We start from the raw sequence: 15491 nt of genomic DNA, 5'->3' as shown, positions 1-15491 counted from the left end.
TTTATCTCTACAAGCTTTATATACACTGCCTTTTGATTGTTTATATATCTTAACTTGTAAATATTATTTTCTCTATATAAGAGTTAGTTTATTACTTTGTCTCTCTTTTTACACCTAATTTATTGATTTATATATGTGTGCACTTGGTTCATTGTTTCACATTTATTCTGTTTATCTGTTTCCGTGGCTTTTCATCTTTTTTGTCATTCAGTCTCTAAACTTAATTATCAATGAGTCAATTCATTTACCATTCTGTTCTTGCAACAACAAAACTCCCTTTATATGTTTTCTTTATTGACCTTCGAAAATAATTCTTGAAATTGTAGAAAACACCAATAAACTCTTTCTCTCTCTCATGAAAAACCATCATCAAAACATCAGATACTGAATCAGTCGTTAATTGATTATTATTGTGGAAATGGGGTATTTGCTATTTACACATCACTCCTCACCTAAATCAACAAGATGCCCTCGCAGACAATAATAATTTACACCAGTTTACCTAGAGACGTCAGGATATCAGGGAGTAAACACAGGACTCTGAAAAATAACTCTTCCTCTAATAGAACGGACCCCAACTACAACCCCTTCACCGATCTCACTATAACACCTGTAACCGAGTAAAAATGCAACCTTAACGAAACATGGAATGGGAACAGGTTACCCTCAACCCCTATGCGGAAGAAACACCTCGAGTGCAGCGGGATACGACAGGAAAGGATAATTTTTAAATCAGGGAAACCTTTTATGCCGGGTTTCTTATGCAAATCGGACCGGGATGACAATAGCTTTTTTCGTGCTGAAAGTGGGCATTAAGGAACTCCTAAACAACATCATCTGCAAATTACGTGGAATTTGAACAAGGCCATTCGAGAATTATGAAATTATAAGGTGATTTCCATACCCCGCTCTTAACGTTGAGATTCCTTATTTCCCTTGTTCGGCTTAATTTTTTCCTGTGAAATTATTCCGGAGCTTTATCACGTTTGGGCAACTTGTTGAGGTTGTTTGAGGAAAAGGAAGTAATTCCTTAGGTAATTCCTCCATTTCCACCATGAATTGCACCATTCGGAATAGGGTATGCTTGAATTTATGGGATAATATGTTTTTGAAGTGAGGAACTTGAGGTCGATGTGAAACTATTGATGATGATGAGGGGAAATTCATGCTGGGATTTGTGAAGATATTTCACTTATTTTTTATATTCAAATCGGCAGATGTTATGCGTCTGAATATCATTTTCTTATCTAGTTTGAATTCCTATGAATTCCACCTTAATGAGTTATAATTATCAAGGATTATTCACGTATTGACTCTACCCACTAAGTTTCTAAGTGTATGGTACCAACTACCAGTGTTGATTCTGCACAAAGGACAAAAAATAAGTAGGAATTATAAGAAAATGTCACACTTTAGTTTCTCAATAGAATACGGTCCCCAGCTATGCATTTTATATGATTTATCTCAGAGAATCGATCAAAATTTGAGAAAAATCTAATCGTAGAAAAAAAGGGAACCATCATGCACTCAGAAATGCGTCATTGCCTAATAAGATGGCTTGTTTTCTCTTGAGGTATCTTATCCAAGACAACTTGTTCCTCATGTTGAAGTGACGCTAGAGGCTGTGTAGGATGTAATCTTTTTCCCATCTTATCCATGACGTGTTCTATCGGTGAAAAATCGGTAGATCTAGGGGGACAAGGTAACAGATAAACTTGATTGCCTTCAAAATGATCCAGGTTTTAATACATTTTCTTGTTGGGTTTGATAGCGTCCGAAAAACCTCAAGTCCCAATTCATAAAGTGTGGTGCCCATGCCTTTCTACAAAAATATGAGGATTTCGTCTTTCACCATGCCTCATTCAAGGGCATGCCCTTGCAAGGCCATCATGCATGCCCATTCAAGAAACCAGTGCAGCCGTTCTCTACACCAAGCCAGTCCATTACTTCAGTGGAATGGGAGGTAGGACAGACAGAAGAGAACAGTGAGTCCAAACCTTCTGATCCAGCTATAAAGAGTTCCCATTTCAATTGGCCTGTCATGCTCTGCAAACCCTTGGTCCAAAACTGTCTTTGTGAAGGTGAAGTGGTCCCCTAGAGCCAAAAGCTAAGGCTGCAATCTTGAAATGAGATCATTCCTTCGATACGTATTGTACCTCTAGCTCTTCGTGTGGGGCCTTCTTTATTACTCACTCGACAACAATCTACTACAGCATCCACACTTCTCTGCATCTGCTCTGACCCGTTATCGAATGGAAAAAAGGGCAAACAAGCTTCACTTAATCCCACTATTCTCCCTCTATCAAACTCTCAAGGCTGTTGAAAGTTTTTCTTCCTCTCCCTCTAGGTATGATACACAACTTGAAGCATCTCAAAGCAGAAAACATGAGTGATACTTACTTTCTCTGTGAGAACAAACGATAACACACAAGCTACTCTGTAGGTATGGTTGAAAATCTGACCATTTCTTTTCCTGGATTGAACAATATATACCCAGAAATTATTTCTAATAAAGTCATCAATTCTGGGAGATCTGTTTTCTTCGTCCCCTAGTATGTGTACATCAAGGATAGTGAAATGGAATTCAACGCCTAATAGAGTTGATTCAGATCGATAAATGCATCAACGGATGTTGCCATCATTAAGGATGCTGACAGAAAGACCGACCCATGGAAGAAGAGAAGATGATGACCATGACCAAATAACATTTTTTCATGTTTATATCGACAAGTATATTTCTGATTATACATCAAATCTTGTGAAGGTATCACAAGAAACAAATAGACGAATGCCTGAAAAGGTTGAAGTGAATGTTATCACATGGGTAAGGCTTCGAAAACATTCACGAGTTAAGGGAATGCTAAGAATATGAGGCCGACAATGAATTGAACACTATCAACTTGAATTATAACATTACAATGTGGAAGCATAGGTATATTTCTCCTTACAAGCCTTCGTGAAAGAATGCAAATGTTTTGGCTCTCGTCAAGGAGAGCATATCTTGATTGATAGCAATGAACATCCTCCAGAATCCCGAAAAATGTGCTGGTCACTGTTTGTTCAATGATTGCGGTTGAAAAAACTTGATCGAACAAGTAGACGTAAGAAAAACAACAAAAGGAGCCCGAATGAAGAGAGCAGAAAAGAGCAAACAAATTGGGGTGGTTCTTAATGCATGGTTACTATAGGAGAAGAAGGCAGGAATATGGATATATGTATCCTAGGTCCTCGCAGCGTGAAGTATCCTTCATGGCCTGATGATTGGCATGTGTTGTTCAAGGCAGTTAGCTTAGAGTGCGCCGCCGCTGTTCGAACGAGAAACCAGCAGCTTTTACTAGAGGCGTCCACAGTCTGACATCAGCCACGGTTTCGCCGTGTACTGTTTCTCAATACAGACGCTCTTCACGCTTTTATCACCCTCTCGTCTCCTGCAGGACATCGATCAAGATGCTTGAGCCGCGCTGGAGGCCCGTTCAGGTAACTTCATTCAATCCCTATTATTTTAGTTTTTAATAGACATAGGGCGGGAAAGCTAAACCACCCTTGGAGGGTGGATCTCTCCTTACTCCTCCTACTGGCCTCCCACTCCTTCACTCCTCGTTGCGTCTCAGCCTCCCATCTCTTTCACCTTTCGGCGCTGCTATCCTTTCCAGAACTATTCATCACGACCCAGCTGCATTTTTAATCCCTTCCATTTTTCTGGATGACCGTCTGGCATATACGACACTCACATGTGCCTTCAACAACACCGGATGCCGATACGGTGGAGGATGCTTGATTGATGTCTTCAGATTTCCAGTTTCTGAAATTCATTTGGGCAAATTCTTTTAAATTACGAAATTTTTTGCTCAATTTCGATGCTTCCAATTTAACTGCAACCACGTGCGAAGGGGTTAAGGGTTTGTTTACCCATGGATGGGTGTCAATCTAGTCTAGACGTATCATGTCAAGATTTGCATAATATGTGGTCATGCCATGGAAGATTGTTTCAATGGATGATATGCCTTACAATATCCAGGACATTGGTATCTAATTTTTTCAGCTCTGCAGTAGAAAAAATGGTTTTATTATACAGGGTGAGTGTGTTTCTTCAACTCTTAGCCGCAACCCTATCCAACTTCCATTTTCCAAATGGAAATATACATATACCATGTGTGGGCTCGTTGGAAAGCTCATGGAAAATGGAATGCCACCATAACCCTTGTTTTGTTATTTAATAAGTTTATTTGGACAGGTTTCAGCATTTTTATTTCGAGCTGTTGGTTGAGGATATCCCCCAATCCTTTATAGTCAACATACATGAATATTATCGTCTTGTTCAGATTCCATATGAATTCAATGAAAATTCCTTCGAATTTTTTTAAATCAATGAAAGGTTTCGGAAGAATAAAAAACATATTAAAGTTTTTTTTCTTAGGTAACTACCACTATTCAAGGTTATTCTATATAAAGTTGGTCATATGTGATAAGTTTTGTCATTGAATTTAAAGAATATACATTTTTTCATTTTGATATTCTATCTGATAATATAATGCAATCACTTTTTAATCATCAAGATTGTCATTTCTATTCCTGAAATTTCAGGATTAGTTGTCAGATTTCCAATATACAGGGTTAGTCTTTGACTCGTACAAATATTTTAACAGTACATTGTTGAGGTCAAAAGAAACAACTTTTTCCCTTACCATTTTTTCCGAATCGGCTCGGTTTAACAGATACAGGCTGTTGAAAAACCATGAAAAAAACTTATTTCTAGATTTATCTCACAAATGTTTTTATCGATTGAAACGAATTTCGGAATATAGTTTTTCATTGGTTAGATGAATCTTTTTCCAACACAAGATATCACCCATATCTACCAGTTTCCTCATTATGACTATTACGTACCATAAAAACACCAAAAATTCGAAAAACCCACATCTTAAAACTGAGCCATCAAAAGGGCTTTGTAAAATAAAAGTTATCTTCTCATTTTCCAGTATATTGCGCCGTTTTTGGGTAATTTGATGTTCAAAAATAAAAAATATCTGTGAAATTTGAAAAATTGGGTACTTTAACCGAATGCAACTCTTTTTAAAAGATCCACAGATGTGTAGTGTCATAGATTTAGCTAGTTATTCTGAAGGTAATTTTGTTTTTCTCGGGGTAACACGGCTGATTTTGAAAACTTAAAATTACTATATCTTTGTATCAGGGCAGAATCACAAAAAATGGTATAGGAAAAGAGAGTTTCTGTTGACCTCAAGAACCTACTGTGAAAATATTTGTACTGGTCAAAGAATCACCCTGTATATTTGCACTAATGCAACGAACACACGGTTTTATTCGAACTTCCATGTTATATTTTCATCGATTATCAGGTATTTCGAGAACTTCTTGAAGACTTTCGTTTCAGTAAAAAAAAATTAATTTGGATAACATACTGCAGAATGAATATTCCCTAACCCTTCTATTTTCCTACTTTCATTTCGTTTTCATTTATGCAAAAAATTGACTTAACAGCTAGAAATTAATTCAGATGCATTATTCAGGAATGATTAATTATACAGTTAGTTATTCATCAAAAAGAACGTTCTGAGGAGACAATATTTGATTATTTGCATTCCTTTTATATTCCAGTAATGAAATTTTTGAATCGTTTGGTATAGGAATTAAAATATTCGATGGTTTGATGTGGAGTTAAACAGCTGATGGAGTTGTATATTGTATATTATAGATACTACCAACATGGAAGCGTTGAAAAGATAGTTATCAGAACATATTTTCTAAGTAACGTTGAACCTGATTAATTTGTTTTTCAATTAACCTCCACTTCAGTTTCATGGAAAACTATTTAGTTGATTGAATTCGACGGTTGTTTATAAAAGCATAAACATCCGTTTCGGATTGTATCGATTGGATTGTTTAGCTATTTTGCCTATCATAAGACAATAATAGTTGCATTTATTGTTGAGATTATTCCACGATTCTAATTATGAACCAACTATTTGTTTTGTCTGAAGATAAATAGAAAAAAAACATGTGTATCGTTGAAAATTTCATTTCGAGTTTGACGAAATTGACATTTTTTATTTTCTAAATTAACATCATAATTATATAGAGAAAGGTTTCTTGATTCCTGATTTCATGTTCAGCTTGCATCCTCAAGAATGGGTCTTCACTTCTCAATACCCTTACTACTACCTCCGATGTTTGTTGATGGTGTTGGTATTCTAAACTTTGCAAACCCCAACAAACCAGACAACTGAGACTTCCAAATATCTATAATCTTCTCTTTATAGCTGGGTGCTGGGGAGTCTATTATTATGGTTGTTCAAAACCCTCTTCAAACAACACCAAAAAGATACATTCATAAATATTTTGACATGTCTGCACCGAAAATCTTGTTCTCCAAGCTCTACCCTCCAATGATTTTAAGGTATAGTTTATTATGGTTCTTTGAACAAAATAATTTTTAGAAATAAACATAAGGTAAAAGGTATTGAGGATATAAGAAAATTAATATTCAGTTGCATAGCACCGCTCTATATAAATAATAAATTGATGAATTAGTCTTTCAGTGTATGAATTTGCACAGTTCATGTTCTAAGAAATGAAAGTTCCAAAAAACGAATAAAAAGGGGAAGAACTAGATAGTTCTTGTTGAGACTAACTCGAAAACATTTCAATATCTCGAATCTTTTCATCTTGTCGTTGTTTCGTCTTGGTCAAAACCAAGGTTTTAATAACACACAACTGGTCAATTACAATCAGGATAACCACTCTGATGAAAATGTTCTTTCAGCTCAATTACATCCGCAAATACAAAAACAAATCGCTCTTCCGTGTATCAACGTGGGAAACGAGTATAATGTTTTAAAAACTCGTAAAATCGTGTAAGCTGGGAGAATTTGGGGTGAAGCAAAACAGAATGCCGGTTGTTTGTGTTGCTGATATACTAAACACAGCCGTGTTGTGTTGAGGCCGGAAGCTGGTTCGAGGTATTAATGCTTTGAGCTTTCACAGTTACGTGTCTAGTATCGTTTAGGAGCCATTAACAACAATATTTGGTGCAATTTTCGCGGAATATGACAATCCATTGCTAGGGAGCTACTGGTGGTCGGTATTTTATCACAATACTCTCAGTTTCTTTGAAAATGGTCAGATATATTGGTGGAATTTTGATTATACAGAGTGAGTGGAACGCACAAAATCCAAAACTTTTAGTGCCATAAATGGATAGGCTTCTCTTGCTGAAGATGAGTTGGTCATTGATAGTGTTTTAATCCATCCTTCTCTCATTTTAGGGATGAAAACATTTACTTTTTGTGTATTCTGAGGTCAAGGACATTGATTTTTGAAGTGTGATGGAAAATATGTGTTTTTCTCTTGTTATTAAGACTTTCGTTTTAGATAATTCACCAATATCACCATACGAAATGGGCTTGTTCTCAAAAAACTTCAAAAAATCAACCCTAAACTCCTAAAAGTGTATGTCATTGACCTCAATATGCAAAAAAAGACATAATTCAACTTTTGACCATTTCATAAAAAACGAATTGATGAAAACGCCATCGTTGGCATCATTCTGGCACAAGAAGTTAAGGTTGTCATTCAACTACCCTCTAAACTTCTCAATTATGCATGAAAAATTGCTTAGTTCACTTTGAAAATTGGCCTGTTTGAGAATTTTTCCACCAAATAGTAGATAGACACCGATTTTATGAATTTATTTTTTGCGAAATTTTTCTCTTACTCTGTATATCAACGTTAATCAAAAGTGGCTTATCCAATGACACAATTTTCGGTTTTTTCAGTAGTATGATTAGATTTAATTAATTTATCATCTTTAAGGATTAAGCTTTGGAATCGAGTAAGAAAAAAATATTATAACCCACCCCTGAAATTGTTATCATTCGGAATACCTATAAATTTTGTCCCTTCATTTTCTGCCACTCAGAATTAAAGAAAATCCAGGAGATAACTGAATGAAATTCGGTACAAAACTGTAGCATCATCTGACAACAATCTAAACATAAAAAAAATATTGATACTGGTGTTGAAAATGAACTCGAAATATGTGTTGCCTCTGTAATCCTTAAATTCTGGTCAGAATTCAAACGGAAATTCAATAAAATTAGTATTTTTTCAACAGAACTGACTTCTCGTGGAGTTATTTCAAGCCGGAGTTGTCGAAATCAAAAGGGGATGAGGGAAGGAAGGAATTAAAATCGATGCACTGGGGGGGCATACGTCGACTGTCTGTCACTCTCCGGAACCAAGAGAGGATCATAACTGGGTTACTAGGTAGACTAGCTAAACGAGGGGAGAATGGAATGTAGGCCGATAGAAAGAAGGGTTCCCTGGATCACGTATCACCTAATGTTTTAATGATACAGATTCAGTTTTAGCATATTCAGCTTATGTTGATTTTCTCATGCAGTTTTCTCCATATGTAGGACCCAAATGACAATTAATTTTGATCAGGATGGGGGTGGATTCGGGAATTCTGCAAGTTTTTTCAAACTTAAGGGCCGAAATCTGACAAATAATGAACAACATTTTGTGAATCTGTTATAGTAGAAAATTTCTCATTATTTTTATGTTGAGAAGGTCGAAAATGCAATAGAATTACCTTTAAAACAAGCTGTCACTTAACCACCTTCCCATTTTAGATTGTAGGGGTTGTTGTCATCACGTTCACGGGGTTGAACCAAATTTATTGATTGAAACCAACCACATAGAATGTCTATCTACTAACCAAAGTGTACTTCTTTTTGTATTATTTCTGATTTTGCATAGAGGCAGAATAAACATTGAAGGTGGTACGTTCTCAAATCGACACACTGTATAATTAGACGATCAGAGGAGAATATCTATTTTTTTGTCAAACTACTGACCCCGAGAAACTCGAGTTAGACATTTCTGAAGAGGAAATTCAAAGACCTTTGAAATGTGGTGTCACTCTCGATCAGTATTTTTTATTCAAATTCTTGGGGGTGTAGCTCCCTTTCGTAGGAGGCAGTGGCGCTTTCAGGGGTGATTTTGGAGGGAGGAATAATTTTATATTCGAAATCTAGTAGTTATATATGAAATTGTGTGAGGTGTTTGTTGATATAAAATAATAGTAAAAGCTATATGTTAGACAGAAAACTACTTTGAAACTTATTCTTATTTGAAGGGGAAAATGAAATAATTCTCTGAAATTCGAAAAAATATTTCTTTCAAGTTCTCGAAGAACAACTCTTCTTGTGACATATCTCAAAACTTCATCGATCTCGATGCAACCGTTCGGTCTTGACGAATTTTTAACTGATCCCATATTTTTGGGAATTTTTCGAAGGTCAACTTTCCTCACGCGTAAATCCCAGAAAAATCATTGAATATCTAAATGTGCTACGTATTCTGAAAGAGCAGCTCTTCAAGTAATGAATTTCTGAATTTCATCGAGCTTGGTGCAACCGTTCAGTTTTGACGAATTTTTAACTGACCTCATCTTTTTCTGGAGTTTTTCGAAGTTCTTAAGTTCTCATAGGGGGAGGTGAAATGCGAAATATGAAATACGAAAATTATCGAACGTATCTTATTGAATTTCCCCAGTAATTGCAATATCAGTTGTGGCTCCTTTTCATTGGGAAACTCTGTATTTGCCGAGTACACGAGCGTCGACGCGAATTGATAGCACGTTTTCTCATTACTGGTGGAAGCCAAGACTATAACAGTAACAATATAGGTTGAATTGCCCTCGGTTGAAACAACAAATAGAAGAAATGTGTGCCGTTTTAGCATGATTCAAAATTCGATTAAACCTTAACGGTATAAAGGAGGGAATAGGTCTGCCCCGATCGATAGAAACGGCATAAAGATTGCCACCGATAAGGCGGGGAGAGAATCGAACAAACTCCGGCATAACAATAAGTGTGTCAATTAATTAATCAGGGCTTAATACGTGCAGCCTGTGCACAGACTGAGCCAAAGCTGAATATAGATATCCCATTCTGTGGCACGTCTTGCATTTTCAAGTTTGTTAAGTTTGCCGCTATAGATGAATATTTAATGGCGCACCTTAATTATCAGGGCTAATTTCTGGCGTTTTGTCGCAGATTCAGACCGCCTTTTCTTCTGACAAGTTCCCGTTTCCACGATCTTTGGAAATTAGCCGGGGATTCCAGTACGACATCGGGTTTTATGTGTATGAATAAATAAATCCGGCAGACGGAATACTTGGGAGCTATTCTCTTTCATGAGAATATTACGTTTCTCATAAGGAAATCTTCTAAGCATCCCCATCGATCCACCAAATTTACTTGGTCAATTTAAGCGAGCTCCAGAGTAGAACATTGTATGTTCACGTGACACCACTGAAAATTTTCGAAAGGTGTCATATAACGCGGTCTTGATGGCCTTCAACAAGTGAAGGAAATTTGAAATAGAATCAAGTAATTGTTGTTGCAAAACCTTTCACAGCATATATTCAATTGTCTTCCTTCTGACACAATGTCAAGCATATATATTTGATTTCGAAATACTCTGAATCAACTATCATCCATATGTTAAAAAGTTGGTACAAAATAAGGGCATAGGTATAGGAGTGAATCCACTATTTTAGAGGAAGAAATAATGGTTGTCTAAGGGTGATTGAAAAGAAACTACAAAAGGGACGCATCAACATAGCAATAGACAGCCAAACAACTTGGAATACCGCAACACCAAAAAGCAACTGACCAAAGGTTTTTCTGTGGATGGCCAGGACACTGTAGCATCGACGAGAATGAAAAACCTGATGAACTTGCGGAAAGTACATCAAAGGTAGAACCTGAATACTTTTGTTGTCCTGGAAAAGAACACTCTAACACTCTAGGACTGCTGTCCTACTATCCAGCAATGGGATTTGCAAAACAAGGAACTCTTCTGGAGCAAAATTCCAGGACACACACAAGTGAAAAGATTCGTTGATCTTTCTGCACAAGAAAGCTGATCCAGCTATCGCAAACAGATCTTCGGTGTATTGTAGCAACTGACCAAAGGTTCTTTTATGGATAGCCAGGGCACTGTATAATCGAGGAGAGTGTGAAAGGTAGTAAGAAGAATAATTTATGTTCAATGTTCTAATTGATATAATGTATCATGCGCAATGCAAAACGATTATGACGGTGACAACGAGGTAGGTTTAGTTAGATAGACAGAGGGATTAAGAGAAGTGCTGTAGTCAGAGAGACAAATAAACTACAAACTTTAAATTAGTTGTTTAATATAAAATTATTCAACTCTACTGATCAATCACCTTACATGGTGTCAGGTGTTAAAATTCATCAAGAAGAAATGGATACTCTAAGAATTCCACCGACGATGAATTTCAAGCATGGTAACATAGCGAAGAACTGGAGCACGTGGTTCCAACAATTCGAGATTTTTATTCTCGCTTCTGGAAAATCAGATGCAGAAGAATCGGTAAAAATTGCCACATTCTTAAATTTAATTGGAGAGGAAGGAGTTCATATATTTAATACCTTCAATGTTCAACTTGATAAGGCGAAGTTGAATGATGTAAAAAAGAAATTCGACACATATTGTGAACCAAAAAAAAACTTGGTATTCGAAAGATACAAGTTTCTGCAATGCAATCAGAAGGAAGATCAAACTATGTCACAGTATATTACTGAATTAAAATCACTGGCTGCTTCGTGTGAATATCAAGAACAGGAGAATATCATCAGGGACAGAATCGTTATGGGTTTATTGGACCAGGACTTACGAGAAAAACTTTTTCAAGTTGAGAGGCTTACTTTGGCGAAGACTGAAGACATTTGCAGGGTCTATGAGCAGAACAAGAAACAGGTGCAGGAGATGAATGACAAACCCTCAACATCCGTCGATGTTGTCAGATCCCGAAGGAATGACAAGATAAGTTATACTTCTAATAAACTTTCCAAAAAAAATTACAAGAACAATTATAATTATAATAAATGTGAACGCAAAAAGTGTCATAAATGTGATAGTATTCATGACTTTGGTAAATGCCCAGCATTTGGGAAATTGTGCTCTTTATGTAAAAAGAAAAATCATTTTGCATCTTGTTGTTTTAAAAAAAGAAACAATCATAAAAATGTTAATGATTCCATGAAAAATGTGAATGATATTGATATTCAATACTTTTCAGACAGTGATGATGAATTTTTCATTGACAATGTAGATTTATTATATAACTGTGAAAATGCAAAACAAATAGATGAATTAGGTAATAATCTCAGAAAATTTGAATTATTAGAGGATATAATTATTAATGGTAAATTGGTTTACTTCAAAATAGATACTGGTGCAGAATGCAATGTTCTTCCCGTTGAAGCCTTGGAAACTGTTGATCCAGTGGCAAAGATCATGCCTCAAAATGTAATTTTGACAGCCTATAATGGAACCAAGCTTCAAGTCAAGGGGTCCACAGAGTTGGATTGTGTGATTCGTGGTAAGATTCACCGTCTAAAATTTTATGTTGTGAAGAATGGTGGTAAGCCAATTTTAGGATTGAGATCTATATTGAATTTGAATTTATTGAAAGTGATTGATAGTGTATCTCAAGAATCCAATTTTCTCTCTCAGGGTGAAGTTATTTTTACTTCTAAAGAAATTGTATTACAGAAATACTCTGAAGTTTTTGGGGGATTGGGATGTTTTCCTGGTAAACCCTATAGGTTCGTTTTGAAAGATGATTGTAAACCTTGTGTTTTCCCTGCTAGACGAATTCCCAAGAGACTCTTACCTGAATTTGAAAAATGTTTAAATAAACTAGAAGAAGAAGGTGTTATTTGCAAACAAATAGAACCAACTGATTGGGTAAATAACATTGTTGTAACTGAAAAAAGTGATAAAAGTTTGAGAATTTGCCTAGACCCAACTGTTTTGAATGAATATATTAAAAGGGAACATTTCCAGATACCATCACCCAATGAATTGTTAGCAGACCTCAACAATAAAAAAATTTTTTCAATTTTAGATCTTAAGGATTCTTTTTATCAGATTAAGTTAGATAAATTTTCTTCAGAACTCACAACTTTTGCTACTCATTTAGGGAGATATAGGTTTTTGAGATTACCTTTCGGTATAAACACTGCAGCTGAGGTTTTTCAGAGACAAAACACTCTTGTTTTTGGTGATATTCTTGGCAATAAAATATACATAGATGACTTAATTATTTCAGGTAGTACAGAACAAGAGCATGATGTAGTTTTAAAAAAAGTTTTAGATAGGGCTAAGAAACTTGGTATCACTTTCAACAAAAATAAATTTCAGTTCAAGAAGAGGGAAATTAAAGTTTTAGGGTTTAAAGTATCAGAAAAGGGTATAGAAATTGATTCTGACAGAATAGAAACTATAATAAAGTTAGAAAATCCAAGGAACAAAAAAGAGCTCCTTAGATTTTTAGGTCTTGTTAAGTATTTGGGCAAGTTTATACCAAATTTGTCTCAGATAACAGCACCCTTAAGGCAACTCACTTGTAATGATGCTATTTGGAAATGGGAAAAGATTCATTCAGAAAGAGTGGAATGTATTAAGAAATTTTTGACCTCACCTCCCTGCTTGGTGCATTATGATGATAAAAGTCCTCTTACCGTTCAGTGTGATGCAAGTATAGAAGGGATGGGGGCTTGCTTATTACAGAAAGGTCAACCAATAGCTTTCGCTAGTAGGGCTCTTACAGACTGTGAGAAGAGATACGCTTGTATCGAACGTGAAATGGGTGCTATTTTATTTGCAGCCGATCATTTCAGTTATTACATATATGGTCATGATAATGTGCTAGTGCAAACAGACCATAAACCTCTAGTTAATATTTTTAGGAAAGATTTGAATAAGTTGTCAAGCAGGTTGCAAAGAATGCGACTTAAATTACTCAAATATAATTTTGAAGTTTCTTATTTGCCGGGTAAAAAGATGTTTATTGCTGATATGTTGTCTAGGGCTCCTTTAAAATATTCTAGTCAAGTAGAAATAGAAAATTCCCATATTATTAGTTCAATTTCAAAGTTTATTCCTATGAGTAAAGAAAAAATTTCTGAGTTGAAGAAAGAATTTGAAAGGGATGAGATTCTCACATTGATACGAAAATACATTTCTACTGCATGGCCAAAAAATTTAAAAAAATTACCGGATTCAATCAAAAAATTTTTCCAAATTAAACATGAGCTAAGTATTGATAATGATTTGATTTTTTATGGTGATAGAATAATAATTCCTAAAAGTTTGCGATACCAAATTTTGCAGAAACTGCATGAAGGTCATTTAGGCATAAATAAATGTAGGAATAGGGCAAATGAAAGTGTTTACTGGCCAAATATAAGTAGAGATATAGTTGATTATGTGAATAATTGTCATATTTGCCTGAAATTCAAAAATAACAACCCTCGGTTACCTATGTTATCTCATGATATACCTGAAAGACCGTGGCAAAGAATTGGTGCTGATATTTGCGAATACAAGGGGAAAACATTTTTGGCAATAATGGACTATTATTCAAAATGGATCGAGTTGAGGAGCATGAGGTTCAAAACGGCACAAGAAGTGTCTAGAGTGTTAATGAAGGTTTTTTCTTGTCATGGTTTCCCTGATTATCTAGTAGCGGATAATCAACCTTTCAATTCAGTTCATCTAAAAGAGTTTCTTGGCGAATATAATACAACTTTAATAACATCCAGCCCGAACTATCCTCGAGGCAACGGATTAGCTGAAAAATGTGTAAACATTTGCAAAAATATGTTGAAGAAATGTCAAGCTGAGGGAGGAAATCTGGATTTTTATCTTTTAAAGTATAGAAATACTCCAATATCAGGTATTGGCTTGTCACCGGCCCAAATACTTTTCAATAGACGTTTGAAAGACAATCTACCAACTGTGGATACCTTGCTTGAACCCAAACTAATAAAAAAACAAGAATTGCATAATACTTTAAAATTGCGTCAACAGAATCAAAAATTCTTCTATGATAAACATACACAAAATTTGCCAGAAGGAAAAGTTGGTAGTAAAGTGATGTTCAAATTGAATGATAAGTGGGAGAATGGCATTATTTCAAAAAATTGTGATGAACCAAGATCTCTTATAATTAAGGATGAGTCAGGTAAATTGTATAGACGAAACAGGCAACATTTAACTGTTAAAAAAGAAACACCAACCAGGGAACCTTACTTTTTAAGAAGTTCTGTTCATGATACATGCAATTGAAATTTTGTGAACCTATAATGATTGTACATATGTATTTGATAGCTTATGTAAGATTGTATTATAAGACATTATTCTGTATAGCATAGATGTAGATTATGTAAAACATTCTGTATATTATTTATAGGTAAAGATGTTTGTGATCTTATAGGAGGGGATGAAAGGTAGTAAGAAGAATAATTTATGTTCAATGTTCTAATTGATATAATGTATCATGCGCAATGCAAAACGATTATGACGGTGACAACGAGGTAGGTTTAGTTAGATAGACAGAGGGATTAAGAGAAGTGCTGTAGTCA

At 35.4% G+C, this 15491-nt stretch overlaps 1 protein-coding gene across 2 annotated transcripts; it reads left to right on the top strand.

Annotated features, from left to right (window-relative positions):
* Positions 1–11069: 11069 nt before the first annotated feature.
* LOC123321252 (uncharacterized protein K02A2.6-like) lies at positions 11070–15257 on the top strand. Of its 2 annotated transcripts, none has more exons than XM_044908687.1 (2): positions 11070–11465; positions 11571–15257. In XM_044908687.1, the coding sequence occupies exons 1-2, from the start codon at positions 11269–11271 to the stop codon at positions 15193–15195; spliced, it is 3822 nt and encodes a 1273-aa protein (XP_044764622.1). In that variant the 5' UTR covers positions 11070–11268; the 3' UTR covers positions 15196–15257. The 2 variants fall into 2 exon arrangements, with proteins under 2 accessions (XP_044764622.1, XP_044764621.1); XM_044908686.1 differs by having other exon boundaries at positions 11070–12217; positions 12290–15257.
* Positions 15258–15491: the final 234 nt, after the last annotated feature.

Source organism: Coccinella septempunctata, chromosome X (assembly GCF_907165205.1).
Source record: "Coccinella septempunctata chromosome X, icCocSept1.1, whole genome shotgun sequence".
NCBI classification, from domain to species: Eukaryota; Metazoa; Arthropoda; class Insecta; order Coleoptera; family Coccinellidae; genus Coccinella; species Coccinella septempunctata.
Note: the sequence above shows the minus strand (reverse complement) of the source record. Positions and strands in the feature narration are given on the sequence as shown.

Coding starts and splice junctions, on each gene's coding strand:
- LOC123321252 (XM_044908686.1), top strand. CDS start 11,269: ATGGTGTCAGGTGTTAAAATTCATCAAGAAGAAATGGATACTCTAAGA. Junction 12,218..12,289: donor AAAACAAATAGATGAATTAG/GTAATAATCTCA, acceptor ACTTCAAAATAG/ATACTGGTGCAGAATGCAAT.